At 41.6% G+C, this 13,198-nt stretch overlaps 1 protein-coding gene across 1 annotated transcript in view; it reads right to left on the bottom strand.

The window, feature by feature from the left end:
* The window catches only part of PBX4 (pre-B-cell leukemia homeobox 4), a 45,103-nt gene that overhangs the window by 15,930 nt on the left and 15,975 nt on the right, over window positions 1–13,198 (bottom strand). Inside the window, exon 2 of the mRNA XM_006871749.1 lies at window positions 6,082–6,155. Coding sequence (XP_006871811.1) covers window positions 6,082–6,155 — 74 coding nt within the window. The remainder of the gene's footprint in view (window positions 1–6,081; window positions 6,156–13,198) is intronic.

A 13,198-nucleotide genomic window follows, 5' to 3' on the forward strand; every position in this document is an offset into this window, starting at 1 on the left:
TGATGTCATCCCACAACTCTTCTGGTCTTCGGTCTTTAGTGTTTAATGTATCAAATCTGTTCTTCAGATGATTTCTAAATTCAGGTGGGATATATTCAAGGTCATATTTTGGCTCTCATGGACTTGTTTTCATTTTCTTCAGCTTCAATTTGAATTTGCATATGAGAAATTGATGGTCTGTTCCACAGTTTGCTCCTGGCCTTGTTTTCACTGATGATATGGAACTTTTCCATCGTCTCCGCAGATGTAGTCAATTTGATTTCTATGTATTCCATCTGGCGAGGTTCATGTGTATAGTCGTCTGTTACGCTGTCTAAAGAAGGTATTTGAAATGAACAAATCATTGGTTTTGCAAAATTCTATCGTGTGTTCTCAAGCATCATTTCTATCTCCAAGGCCATATTTTCCAACTACTGATCCTTCCTCTTTGCTCCCAACCTTTGTATTCCAATCACCAGAAATGATCAAAATATCTTGATTGCATGTTTGATCAATTTCAGATTGAAGAAGTTGGTAGAATTCTTCTATTTCATCCTCACTGGTTTTAGTGGTTGAATAATTGTGGTATTAACTGGGCTTCCCTGTAGGCACATGGATATTATCTTATCAGACAGTACTGAACCTCATTACTGATCTGGATATGTTCTTTCTGACAATGATTACAACACCATTCCTCTTCAATATGTCATTCCCAGCATAGAAAACCATGTGGTTGTCAGATTAAAAATGGCCAACACCAGTCCATTTCAGTTCACTAATGCCTAAGATATCAATATTTATGCATTCCATCTCATTTTTGACAACTTTCAGTTTTCATAGACTCATACTTCGTACATTCCATGTTCCGATTTTCAATGGATGTTTGCAGGTGTTTCTCTTCATTTTGAGTTGTGCCCCATCAGCAAATGAACGTCTCGTGGGCTTTACTCCATTCGTGTTATTATGGTCAATCAACTCACTTTGAGGAGGCAGCTCTTCCTCAGTCACATTTTGAGTGCCATCCAACCTAAGGGGCTCAAGTGTTTCTCTGCTATTCGTAAGGTTTTCAGTGACTAAATATTCGGAAGTAGTTCGTCACTCTTTCTTCCTAGTCTATCTTCGTCTGGAAGCTTATCTGAAACCTGTCCAACATGGGTGTGACCCTGCTAGTATTTAAAATACCGGTGACATAGCTTTCAGAATCACAGCAACTCACAAGCCACCACAGTATGACAAACTGACAGATGAGTGGTGGCACTAGCCATTAGAGAGATGCAAATCAAAACAACATGAGATATCATTTCATGCCAGCAATAACAGCAAAGATAAAAAAAAGTAGAGGACATTAAATGTTGGAGAGGATGTGGAGAGACTAGGACGATCCTACATTGCTAGTGGGAAGCAATATGGCGCTTCCTCTGAAGGTTGGGCATAGAAATACCTTATGATCCAGCAATTCCTCTACTTGGTATTTACCCACAAGAAATACAAGCCATAACACAAGTAGATATATGCACACCAATGTTCACAGCAGCACTATTTACAGTAGCAAAAAGATGGAGGCAGCCTAAGTGCCCATCAATGGAAGAATGGATAAACAAACTGTGGTACATACACACAATGGATTATTATGCTACCTTGAAGAACAACAAGGAAGCTGTAAGCCACCACATAACATGGATGAACCTTGAGGACAGTATGTTGAGTGAAATTAGTCAGTCACAAAAGGAGAAATACTGCATAAGAACACTATTGTAAAAGACTAAGAAAAAGAGCCCATACTAAACAGGAGAGAATGGGTGGAAATTCTTTGCTGGTTACCAGGATGTGGGGTCTGCAATGAGGGGAGGGAGTGGAAGGTGGACCATAGGGTAAGGAATACACACAGGACAGTTGGGTGCTGGGGACGGGGGCAATACACAAGAAGGTGGAGGGGAATGGAAGAGCAAAGCAGATGGGAGAAGAGTTAGGCAGGTTTTCATGGGCTAAGTGGAACAGAGGTAAATAATGATGTATGCACAACCTTGGAATAACAGGGCTCTGGGAAACAGGGATTGAGGCATGGTTTGAATGGGTAAAAGGGGGGAAATAATGTAAGATGCTTGGCTGTCTTTTGAATCTTGGTTTCCCTTGCATACCACTGTTAAATAGAACTTGAGGGGAAGAGAAAGGAATAGCCAGAAATATCACCATAGAAAGCTTACAGGTCCATCTTCTGCCTATAACTGATTGGAGTACCTAAAATGGGGCTAGAATTTGCCCAGTGAAGGAGGCTTCCTGAACTCCATCTAGAATCTTCTGAGGTGGGAAATCTCCACTTGAAAGGACAAGCAGACCAGCCTGGAACAGCTAGAAGAACAGAAGATACTTCTTGAAAGAAAGATAGACAGGAAAAATAAAAAACAATTAACAGCAGTCTGACTGACTACTACAAGAACAATGAAGTTGCTCACCCAGGAGACATCAAAGCAAGTGGTTTGGTCCCCTCAGGACAAACCGCCTTCTAAAACTAAGACTCAAGGGGAATACAGCACATACATGTGATCTGACTGGTGATCAAGTTGGTCACCGATGTGAGGGAAAAACAGCAATGAAGCTGTAAGCTAAGCCCTATCACATTCAATAGACTCCTATGAACCCAGGTGGAGACCTAGTTGGCCAGCAGTATGGCAAAATCTGGGGACTCCTGGGCCCAGAGTCAGTGACATAGCCACAGAGGACTAGAGTGGAGAGAGACGCGTCCAGCTGATAAGAAGTGAGGGCATATGCACAAGGACACCTACACTTGCAGATAATACCCATTTGACCTGGCTTCAATGGCTGGATGATCAGAACTCAACTAGAAGAATAAAGAAGAAAAAAAGAGTACTCTGATACAATTTGATGAACCTGACCTACTCCTATGGATACAGTAGCTTGAAAGAGGGAACAAATCTTTACAGCAGGGATCATTCCTACCCCCTTGGTACACAGGGTGACAGGGATGGGCAACTTGGACACTGGCTACCCAAAATGGGGTGAGGGGGTGGGGCGCGACAAAGGCAAGAAGTGCTGGTTTACAAGCTTTCAAGATGGAGCCTAGATCCAGAGGGTGCAGAGGAAGGTAGACTCTCCACTGAGTAGTATCCAATCTGTCTGGGTGGGCCGATGAAAGGAGATGGGGATAGGACTTTTGTGGTACAATAGTGAATAACTGTTAACAGGACTGACTGTAAGGGTTAGAAATGTAAAGGTAAACATTTTGTAGCAAAAGGAGAGGAGCAGTTGACTTTGCAGTCCAGGAGCGGAGGTCCCTGGGATCACCAAGGGAGAAGAGTGGAGTGCAGGACCCTACCCAGAGAAACAGTGACACCAGAGATGGAGGCAAAGACTACGACGTGGAGAGATGGAGTGGCTGAGGACCCTAGACCCAGAGAGGGAAAGTGGCTGTGTGCCGATGACTGAGGGGCAGGCTTGCAGGGTATGTATGCCCTTTGGTTGTTTGATGATGCATGGAGGGGCTTGTAATCATGGCAATGGAATGATATACAATACAATGAATGTAAAGCTAGTGATCTCCCATGTAAACTATCACATAATTCACAACAAAACACCTAAAAAAAAAAAAAAATTCATCGCAGAAGTAGGAACAGGGGGAATCTCATTACCAACAAGGAAGAAGAGTCAGGAGTGGAGTGTGACATTTGGATCCTGAGATCCCTGCACACTGAAGTGCCTCAACCTAGGGACAGAAAGTTGTGACATTAGAGGAATGGCAAGGAAGCAGTACCAGCAGAACCAAGAGGCAGAGCAGTGGGCTTCCTAGCCCACAAAACAAATAAAGCTGAGTGCCTTTTGGCAGGAGGCTCACTTGTGGAAGGGAAGCCTCCAGACACTTAATTGGGCAAGGGAGGCTTGCTGACCCACAGAGCTAGAGCTAAGTCCCTTCAGGCTGAGGCTTATAGCAGAGTGGAGTCATTTGGGTGTTGATTAGCAGCCCAGGTCAAGGGACTAAGGGCTAGAGAGAGGCTTGTCTTCATGCACAGCTGAGAAGAGACTGTCCTGACTGGAACAACTGTGCCCTGAATATTTCTGATCCTAGATTGTAACGTGTTAACTTCCCTAATAAACCCCATAACTATGAATATGGTGTCTGAGTTCTGTGTGGCCATTGCAATGAATAACTGAACTCACTTGAGTAGAGAATGCCATAGAAGGGATGATTGGTGTCAGATTAGTAGAAAAAGTAGAAGGCTGGAGGCATGTTTGACCTCTGCCTCATAAGAATTGGCCTTGGGCTGATACTGAGTTTGATCCTTTTCCCCTCAGGGTAATGTCAGAAGAGGGCAGACACTGAACCTATGCCATTTCTTACGTGCACATGTACGCTTCAGCTCTCAATTTCCTAAGAGTGCCTAGGGCAGTAACTCTCCAGTCCGAGGAAGCACAAACAAGACCCTGGTTTTTCAACACCATTTGACGGTCTGTGGTACCAGAATCCTTGGAGAAAGGGCTGGAACATGTTGTGCCAATTACAGAAGTGCTCAGAGAGCAATGGAGTTATGTCAGGTAGGTCAGAAGGACATAAGGTCAGCTTGAATGGGCTCCCACTGGCCAAATAAGGGGCAATTTGAGAGATAGACTGATAAAATACAACTCTATGAATTCACACTGACACAAAACAGGCAAACTTATTGACAGTTTAAGGAGGAGGAATGGAACATTTATACTATCTGAAATACTTCCCTACAAAATATTTACTACAAAAGTTAAAAGAGCAACTTTAAACAAAAGCAGGCTGGCAGACATCATTTTAATCAAGTAATTGGGGCTGTGTGACGACTGAAGACACACCACCTGACAAACCTATGTCTAAGGAGAGCACTGCCTCATTTCCATACAGCACTTTGCAAGGATACAGAGCACAGCCTAATAGTGGCGAGACAGTGATTCCAGCAGCGTACTGATGGTTGCTAGTCCAGAGTATCTCCACACTGCTATTAACTTTACCCATGTAGCCAGCCAAGGTTGCCATCATCAGTAATAGGACCTAAGACAGCATGTACCCAATACAACACCTGAGAAGGACACACGTCATATGTGTGGGATTTGCACCGAAACATACCACTGCAGTCTAGTCATGAAGAAATGTTGAACAAACTACACTGAAGGATTTCCTATGCAACTGGCAGCTCTCCAACAGTGTCAAGATAATAGAAAATGAGGAAAGACGGGACAATTGCAGATTGGAGACAACGAAAGAGATGCAGAGACTAAATGCACAGGGGATGCTGGACTGTAAATGGAATCCTGGACCAAAGATAGATTTCAGTTAAGCAACACAGGGCCAATGCTAATTTCCTGGGTTTGATCACTGCACCATGGTTGTTAAGGTGCTAACACATTAGAGGATGCTGGAGTCCTGGTGTGGTGCTGTAGGATAAACTGTCAACCAAAAGGTTGGTTTGAACCATAAGGTCAGTGGTTCAAACTCACCAGTAGCTACTTGAAAACCTTATAGAGAGTCTCTATGAGTCACAATCAATTCAACGGCACTTAACAACAACAGCACGAGAAGCCCTGGTGGCGCTGTAGGATAAACACTGTACTGCTAACCACAAGCTGCTCTGCAGGAAAAAGATGAGGCTTTCTTCTCCCATAAAGATGTACAGCCTCGGGAAACCGTATATAGGGTCAGGGTCAGGGTCAGCATGAACTGAAACTGACTCGGTGGTAGTGGGTTGAGGTTAGGAGAAAAGTGTACTAGATAGAACTCTACTTAGTTCAACTTCTCTGTCAGTCTAACATTAATTCAAAATGAAAAAGATTTTAAAATCCAGAATGATTACTCTGGATGCTTAAAACAAACAGGAACAAATTTGTGATTACTTTTCTAATTTTGTGGCCTTTTTCTTTTCCAAAGCAAGTGAATGCCACAGCAGTTCTTAGCTCTTATTCTAGAATGCATCGCTTTGCTACTTCTTTGTGAGTATTTCTCCATTTATAGCACTAATAAAATAGAACCTTCCACTGCCAGCAATGGGGTAAGCAAAATGCCCCCAAACACATAAACATGTCTGGCTGTGTGGCCCAGGACCCACAGAGTCTGTCCCAATGGCCTACCTGTCTTTTCCTTGATCTCACAGAGCACACTGAAGAGTGCAGGCTTCATCCGATGACAATTCAAAGCATGCTTTCTGCAAGAGAGGGGACAGAGGGGTATGTGTGTGAGAGAGAGAAAGGGGTCATCTTGTGTACAAGCAAAGACTCTCAACACTGAGAAATAAAACTAAACCCAGTCTCAAGTTCCAACTCTCAAAAAACGCTGTTATGAAGATACAGAACACAGTATTTCCCATGAATCAGATTTGTGCAAATTTAAAGTAGAGCACATATGAAAAGATTCAAATCAGTTCCCTTTACAAGTATACTTTTAAAGAATACAAATAGTACAAATTGAAATAATGCAACTCACTCAAGAACTATGGACTTTCAAGGTCAAATGACTGGAAAGTCAGGTTTCCATGACTGTCTGCAGCACCCAATTGGGTACACAAATGGAAATTTGAGTTGCCCTTTCCCTATCACGTCTAATCACTCTAGGGTTACAGCTGTGAACAGCTGTACACAGGCAGATGCAGTTCCAACCCATTCAGAAGATCACAAACACACAAGAAAACCTTTTGGTGTGGTACCCGCTTTGCAGTGGATTAAACTGAGGCTACATCAGAGTAATGGTTGGAAGGTTTGTTGAAACTTGTGTCTCTGAGGTGACGTTAAATCCAAGATTGGAATGACATGGAGAAGTTGGCCAGGCAGAGAGCTGATAAGAGAATAATTTAGGCAGACAAAACAAGTGCAAAGACTCAAGAGGAGAACACACTTGCTGTTTGAGACCAGTGTGGCTGTGGCCTAAGGGCTGAGAGGAGAAACTCAGTGGAAGTTAGAGACAAGTAGGGGCCTGTGAGTCCGAAGCAGTGCTTTGGCTTTTGTCTGCATGTGATGGGAACTGAGGTTACCAGCCCCCACAGACATCCATGCCTATTGCTTGGATTCTGTGACTATGTTACCTTACAAGGCAAAATGGACTGAGAATGTCATCAGGGTTAAGGACTTTGAAAGAGAGATGATTCTGGACCAGTCAGATGAGCCCAATCTAATCTCATGAGCCCTTAGAAGTGAGAACCAGAGATACAGTACAAGGACTCCACCTGCCACTGAGGATGACGAGGCTGCAGGCAAAGGCAGCTTCTAACAACAACCGTACAGACTTCAAGTCAATTCCAGCTCAGAGTGACCCTATTAGACAGTAGAACTGTTCCATAGGATTTCTGAGATTTTAATTCCAGGCAGCTTCATCTTTTTCCTGAAGAGTAGCTGGTGGGTTTGAATTGCCAGCCCTGTAATTAGTAGCCCGATGCTTGACCCACTGTACCACTAGGGTTCCTTCAGGCAGACTCTAGAATCTGGATTTAACCCAGAGTCCCCAGAAGGGACCCAGCCCTGCAGACACCTTGACTTGAACTGTAAGATAATATATTTCTGTTGTTTAAAGTCACCAAGTGTGTGGTAGTTTATTATAGCATTAATAGTACACCAGTACAGGAGGTAATGGAGGATTTTACAAACAGCGGTTCTCACATGACCCAAAATGCATTTTTAAGATTTAAAAAAAATTATATAATTCATATACTGTAAAATTCACTTCCACTTTTAAAATGCACAAATCAATGGCATTTAGTCCATTCAAAAGGTTGTGTAACACTTGTTAAGTACCATCGAGTCAGTTCTGACTCATGATGACCCTGTATAGGGTTTCCAAGGAGTAGCTGGTGGGTTAGAACCGCCAATCTCACAGTTAGTAATCTAGTGCTTATCCTACAGTGACCACTATCTAATTCTAGAACATTTTCATCACCCCAAAAAGAAACCTATGCCCATTAGTAGTTACTTCCTGTTCCCTAACTCTTCTCCTGGGGTAACCACAGATCTATATTCTGTCTCTAAAGATTTGCCTGTTCTGGTTGTTGTTAAGTGCCGTCGAGTCGGTTCCGACCCATAGCGACCCTGTACAGGGTTTCCGAGGGTGTAAATCTTTACGGGAGTAGAAAGCCTCATCTTTCTCCTGCAGAGCAGCTGGTAGATTCGAACCGCAGACCTTAAGGTTCGCAGCCCAATTCATAACCACTACACTACCAGAGCTCCTTGCCTGTCCTGGTATTTCATATAAAATAAATTATACAACAAATGAACATTTTGCTAATCCAGTAATTACTTGATAGAGATTTGGGTTGTTTCCACTTTAGGGCTATTATGAATCATGAACATTGTTGTACAAGCATCAGTGTGGGTGTAAGTTTTCATTTATCTTGAAATGGGATTGCTGGGTCACACGGTAGTCCTATGTTTGTTGAAAGAACTGCCAGACTGCTTTTCACAGTGACTGCATCATTTGCATTCCCATCAATAAAGCACATCTAAGTTAACACTTTAAATAAGTTAACACTTTTCTGTTTTCTTACAGAAGCCATCCTACTGAATATGTATCCAGTAAGCATATAGTGGTGCTGTCGGTTAATGCGCCAGACTGAAAAGCTGTTTGAACTTCAAGGTCGGCAGTTCAAGATCACCAGCTGCTCCTCAGAAACCCTGTACAGGTTTGCTATGGGTTGAAACTGAATTGATGGCAGGTAACAACAACAACGTAGGCCTGGTGTGGCACTGTGGGCTAATGCGTCAGACTGCAAAGTCATTTGAACTGCAAGGTTGGTGGTTGAAGCTCACCAGCTGCTCCTTGGAAACCCTGTACAGGGTCGCTATGGGTTGGAATCGACTTGACACTACTTAACAACAACAATGGCTAATGCAAGACCCCTGGTGGTACAGTGCTTGAGAGCTTCAATTGCTAACCAAAAGGTTAGCAGTTCAAATCCATCAGCCACTCTGCACAAGAAAGATATGGCAACATGTTTCCATAAAGATTACAAATTACAGCCTTGTAAATCCAATAGAGGGGTTCTACTTTGTCTTACAGAGTTGCTATGAGGCAGAAGCACCTCAACAACACACAAGAATGGTTAATGATACTAAACCTTTTTCATAGCTTATGAGGCCTTTGTATATCTTTTTAAGAAAAATATCTATTCAAATCCTTGGCTAACTTTGTAATTAGATTCTGTGTCTTTTTATTGTTGAATTGTAACTGTTCTTTATATTTTCTGGATACTGAACTCTTACCCGATATGATTTACAAATATTTTTCCCATATCTATGAGCTGTCTTATCACTTTCCTTGATGCATGAGTTTTTAGTAGTAATGAAGCCCAATTTATATTTTCTTTGACTAAACTGTACTTCTGTAGTCCTACAAAACCATTGCCTAGGTCATCAAGATTTTCTTGCAAGAGTTTTGTATTTAGGTCTTTTCCCACATGTCTGTTAGTTTGTTGTACTGGGGTGGTGTACCTGTTGCTGTGATGCTGGAAGCTACGCCACTGGTGTTTCAAATACCAGCAGGGTCACCCACGGTAGACAGGTTTCAGCAGAGCTTCCACACTAAGAACAGATTAAGGAAGAAGGAATAGGTGGTCCACTTCTAAGGGATTAGTCCCTTAAAATCTTATGGATAGTAGCAAAACATTGTCTGATGATACAATGCCAGAAGATGAGCCCTTCAGGTTAGAAGCACTCAACAAACAATAGAGGAATAACTGAATCCTCAAAGTAGAGTCAACTTTAATGATGTGACTAGAGCAAAGCTTATGGGACCTTCATTTGCTAACGAGGCACAATTCAAAATGAGAATAAACAGCTGCAAACATCCATTAAAAAAAGGAACATGGAATGTATGATGTCTGAACCTAAGAAAATTAGAAGTGTTCAAAAATGAAATGGAATGCATAAAGATCAATATCCTAGGCATTGCTGTTGTTCCTAAGTACAGTCGAGTCAATTTCAACTCATAGTGACCTTATGTACAACAGAATGAAACACTGTCCAATTCTGTGCCACCTCATAATCATTATGCTTGATCCCATTGCTGCTGCCACTGAACCAATCTGTCTTGGTGGGGGGTCGTCCTCTTTTTCACTGACCCTCCAGCTTTACCAAGCACGATCTCCTCCAGATGAAATAGACAGGGATTGCCCATTTTTAATCAGACAATGGTTTACTATGCTGGGAAACACACTGAAAAGAACTGGTAACACATTCATTGTCAAAATGACCATGTCAAAATCCATCTTGAAATACAGTGTGATAGGATAATATCTACACACCTACAAGGAAGACCAGCTATTACAACTATTATTTAAATTTATGCAACCACCATAGTCGAGATAAAGAAAATGAAGAATTCTACCAACTTCTTCAGTCTGAAATACATCAAACTTGCAATTAAGGTACATTGACAATTATTGGTGATTGGAATGTGAAAGATGGAAACAAAGAGGAGGGATCAGTAGTTGCAAACTATGCCTTTGTGATAGAAAAAATGCTGGCGATAGTGTGATAGAACTTTGTAAGAGTAATGATTTATTCACTGCAAACACCTTTTTTCAACAAAATAAACAGCAGCTATATACACATGGACCTCAACAAGAAAGAATACACAGGAATCAAACTGACTACATCTATGGGAAGAAACAGTTGAGAGGCTCAATGTTGTTGTTAGGTGCCATCAAGTTGGTACAGATCCATAGCGACCTTATGCATAGCAAACAAAACACTGCTCAACTCTGAGCCAACCTCACTACTGTTGCCACGCTTGAGTCCACTGATGCTGCCACTTGGCCAATCCCATCTCGTTGGGGGTCTTTCTCTTTTTCTCTGACCCTCCACCTTACCAAACATGATATCCTTCTCCAGTGACTGGTCCTTCCTGATAATATGTCCGAAGTATGAGAGTCGAAGTTTGGCCATCTTGCCGCCAAGGAGCACTCTGGCTTGACTTCTTCCAAAACTGATCTATTGGTTCTTTTGGCAGCCCATGGCACTTGGAATATTCTCCTCCAACACCATAACTCAAAAGCATCAATTCTTCTACGGTCTTCCATATTCACTGTCCAGTTTTCACCTGCATTGAGGTGCGTCAAAATATCATGCTTGGGTCAGGTGCACCTTAGTCCTGAAGCTGACATCTTTGCTCTTCAACACTTTATAAAGGTCTTGTGCAGATTTGCCTAATGCAATATGTTGTTTGATTTCTTGACTGCTGCTTCCATGAATGTTGATGGTTGATCCAAGAAGAATGAAGTCCTTGCCAACTTCAATCTTTTCTCCGTTGATAAGAATGTTGTTTACTGGTCCAGTAGTGAGGATTTTTGTTTTTTTTACAATGAGATGTAATCCATATTGAAGGCTGTGCTCTTTGATCTTCATCAGTAAATGTTTTAAGTCCTCTTCACTTTCAGCAAGCAAGGTTGTATCATCTGCATATCGCATGTTGTTAATGAATCTTCCTCCAATCCTGACGCCATGTTTTTCTTCATAGTACCCAGCTTCTTGGATTATTTGCTTAGCATACAGGTTGAATAAGTATGGTGAAAGAATACAACTCTGTAGTACACCTTTCTTAGTTTTAAACCATCCAGTGTTCTCATGTTCCATTCGAACAACTGCCTCTTGGTCCAGGTACAGATTCCTCATGAGCACAATTAAGTGTTCCGGAATACTCATACTTTGCAATGTTATCCATAGCTTATCATGATCCACACAATCAAAAGCATTTGCATACCCAATAAAGCACAGGTAAACATCTTTCTAATATTCTCTGCTTTCAGCCAAGATCCATCGGACATCAGCAATGATATCCCTAGTTCCATGGCCTCTTCTGAATCCAGCTTGAACCTCTGGAAGTTCTACATCAATGTATGATTGTAGCCTTTTCTGTATTACCTTTAGTAAAACTTTACTCTCATGGGATATCAAAGAGATGTCCGATGATTTCCGCATTCCGTTGGGTCACCCCTCTTTGGAATGGGCACAAATATGGATCTCTTCCAATCAGTCGGCCAGATAGCTGTCTTCCAAATTTCTTGGCATAGATGGGTGAGTGCCTCCTGTGCTGCCTCACTTTCTTGAAAGATTTCAATTTTTATTCCATCAATTCCTGGTGCCTTATTCTTTGCCAATTCCTTCAATGCACCTTGGGCTTCCTCCTTCAGGATCATTGGCTCTTGATCATATGCCACCTCTTGAAATGGTTGAACATATCAACTATTTCCTTTTGATACAATGACTCTGTGTATTCTTTACATCTTCTTTTGATACTTTCTGCATCATTCAATAATTTGCCCAGAGAATTTTTCAATAAAGTCAAGACTTAAATTTTTTCTTCTGTTCCCTCAGCTTGAGAAATGCTGAGTGTGTTCTTCCTTTTTGGTTTTCTGATTCCATATTTTTGCACATTTTGTTGTAATATTTGGCTTTGTCTTCTTGAGCTGATCTTTGAAATTTTCTGTTCAGTTCTTGCACCTCTTCATTTCTTCCATTTGCTTTAGCATCTCTATGCTGGCAAGCAAGTGTCAGTGTTTCTTCTGACATCCATTTTGACCTTTTACTTCTTTCTTGTCTTCTTAATGACTTTTTGCTTTCTTCATGTGTGATGTTCTTGATGTCATCCCACAACTCTTCTGGGCTTCGGTCTTTAATGTATCAAATCTGTTCTTTAAATGATCTCTAAATTCAGGTGAGATGTATTCAAGGTCATATTTTGGCTCTCGTGGACTTGTTTTCATTTTCTTCAGCTTCAGTTTGAATTTACATATAAGCAATTGATGGTCTGTTCCACCGTCTGCCCCTGGCCTCGTTTTGACATTAATCACATAGAATAATGTAATTTATAAATAAGCAACACTGTTGTTTTGTTGTTAAGTGTTGTCAAGTCCGTTCTGACTCTTATCAACCCTGTATAGGGTTTCCAAGGAGTGGCTGGTGGATTTGAACTGTTAATCTAATGATCAGTAGTCCATGCTTATCTTACAGTGCCACACCAGAACTCCAACAGTACATTAGATGTCCTAATTTTAACAATTATTTATTTTTCCAAATTATGTATCATTTAAAAGTACCTGGGAGGAGTTTGATTCAGAGCTATATTCAGAGATCTTATCTCTACGGCACAGAATACGTCTTGAAAAACCTCCCCTGAGAACAATGACTCTAATACCTCAACCAAAGATGGAATTGTTATTGTTGTTGTTGTTAGGTGCCATCAAGTCAGTACAGACTCATAGTGACC

Source organism: Chrysochloris asiatica, unplaced genomic scaffold, assembly GCF_000296735.1.
Source record: "Chrysochloris asiatica unplaced genomic scaffold, ChrAsi1.0 scaffold00173, whole genome shotgun sequence".
NCBI lineage: Eukaryota > Metazoa > Chordata > Mammalia > Afrosoricida > Chrysochloridae > Chrysochloris > Chrysochloris asiatica.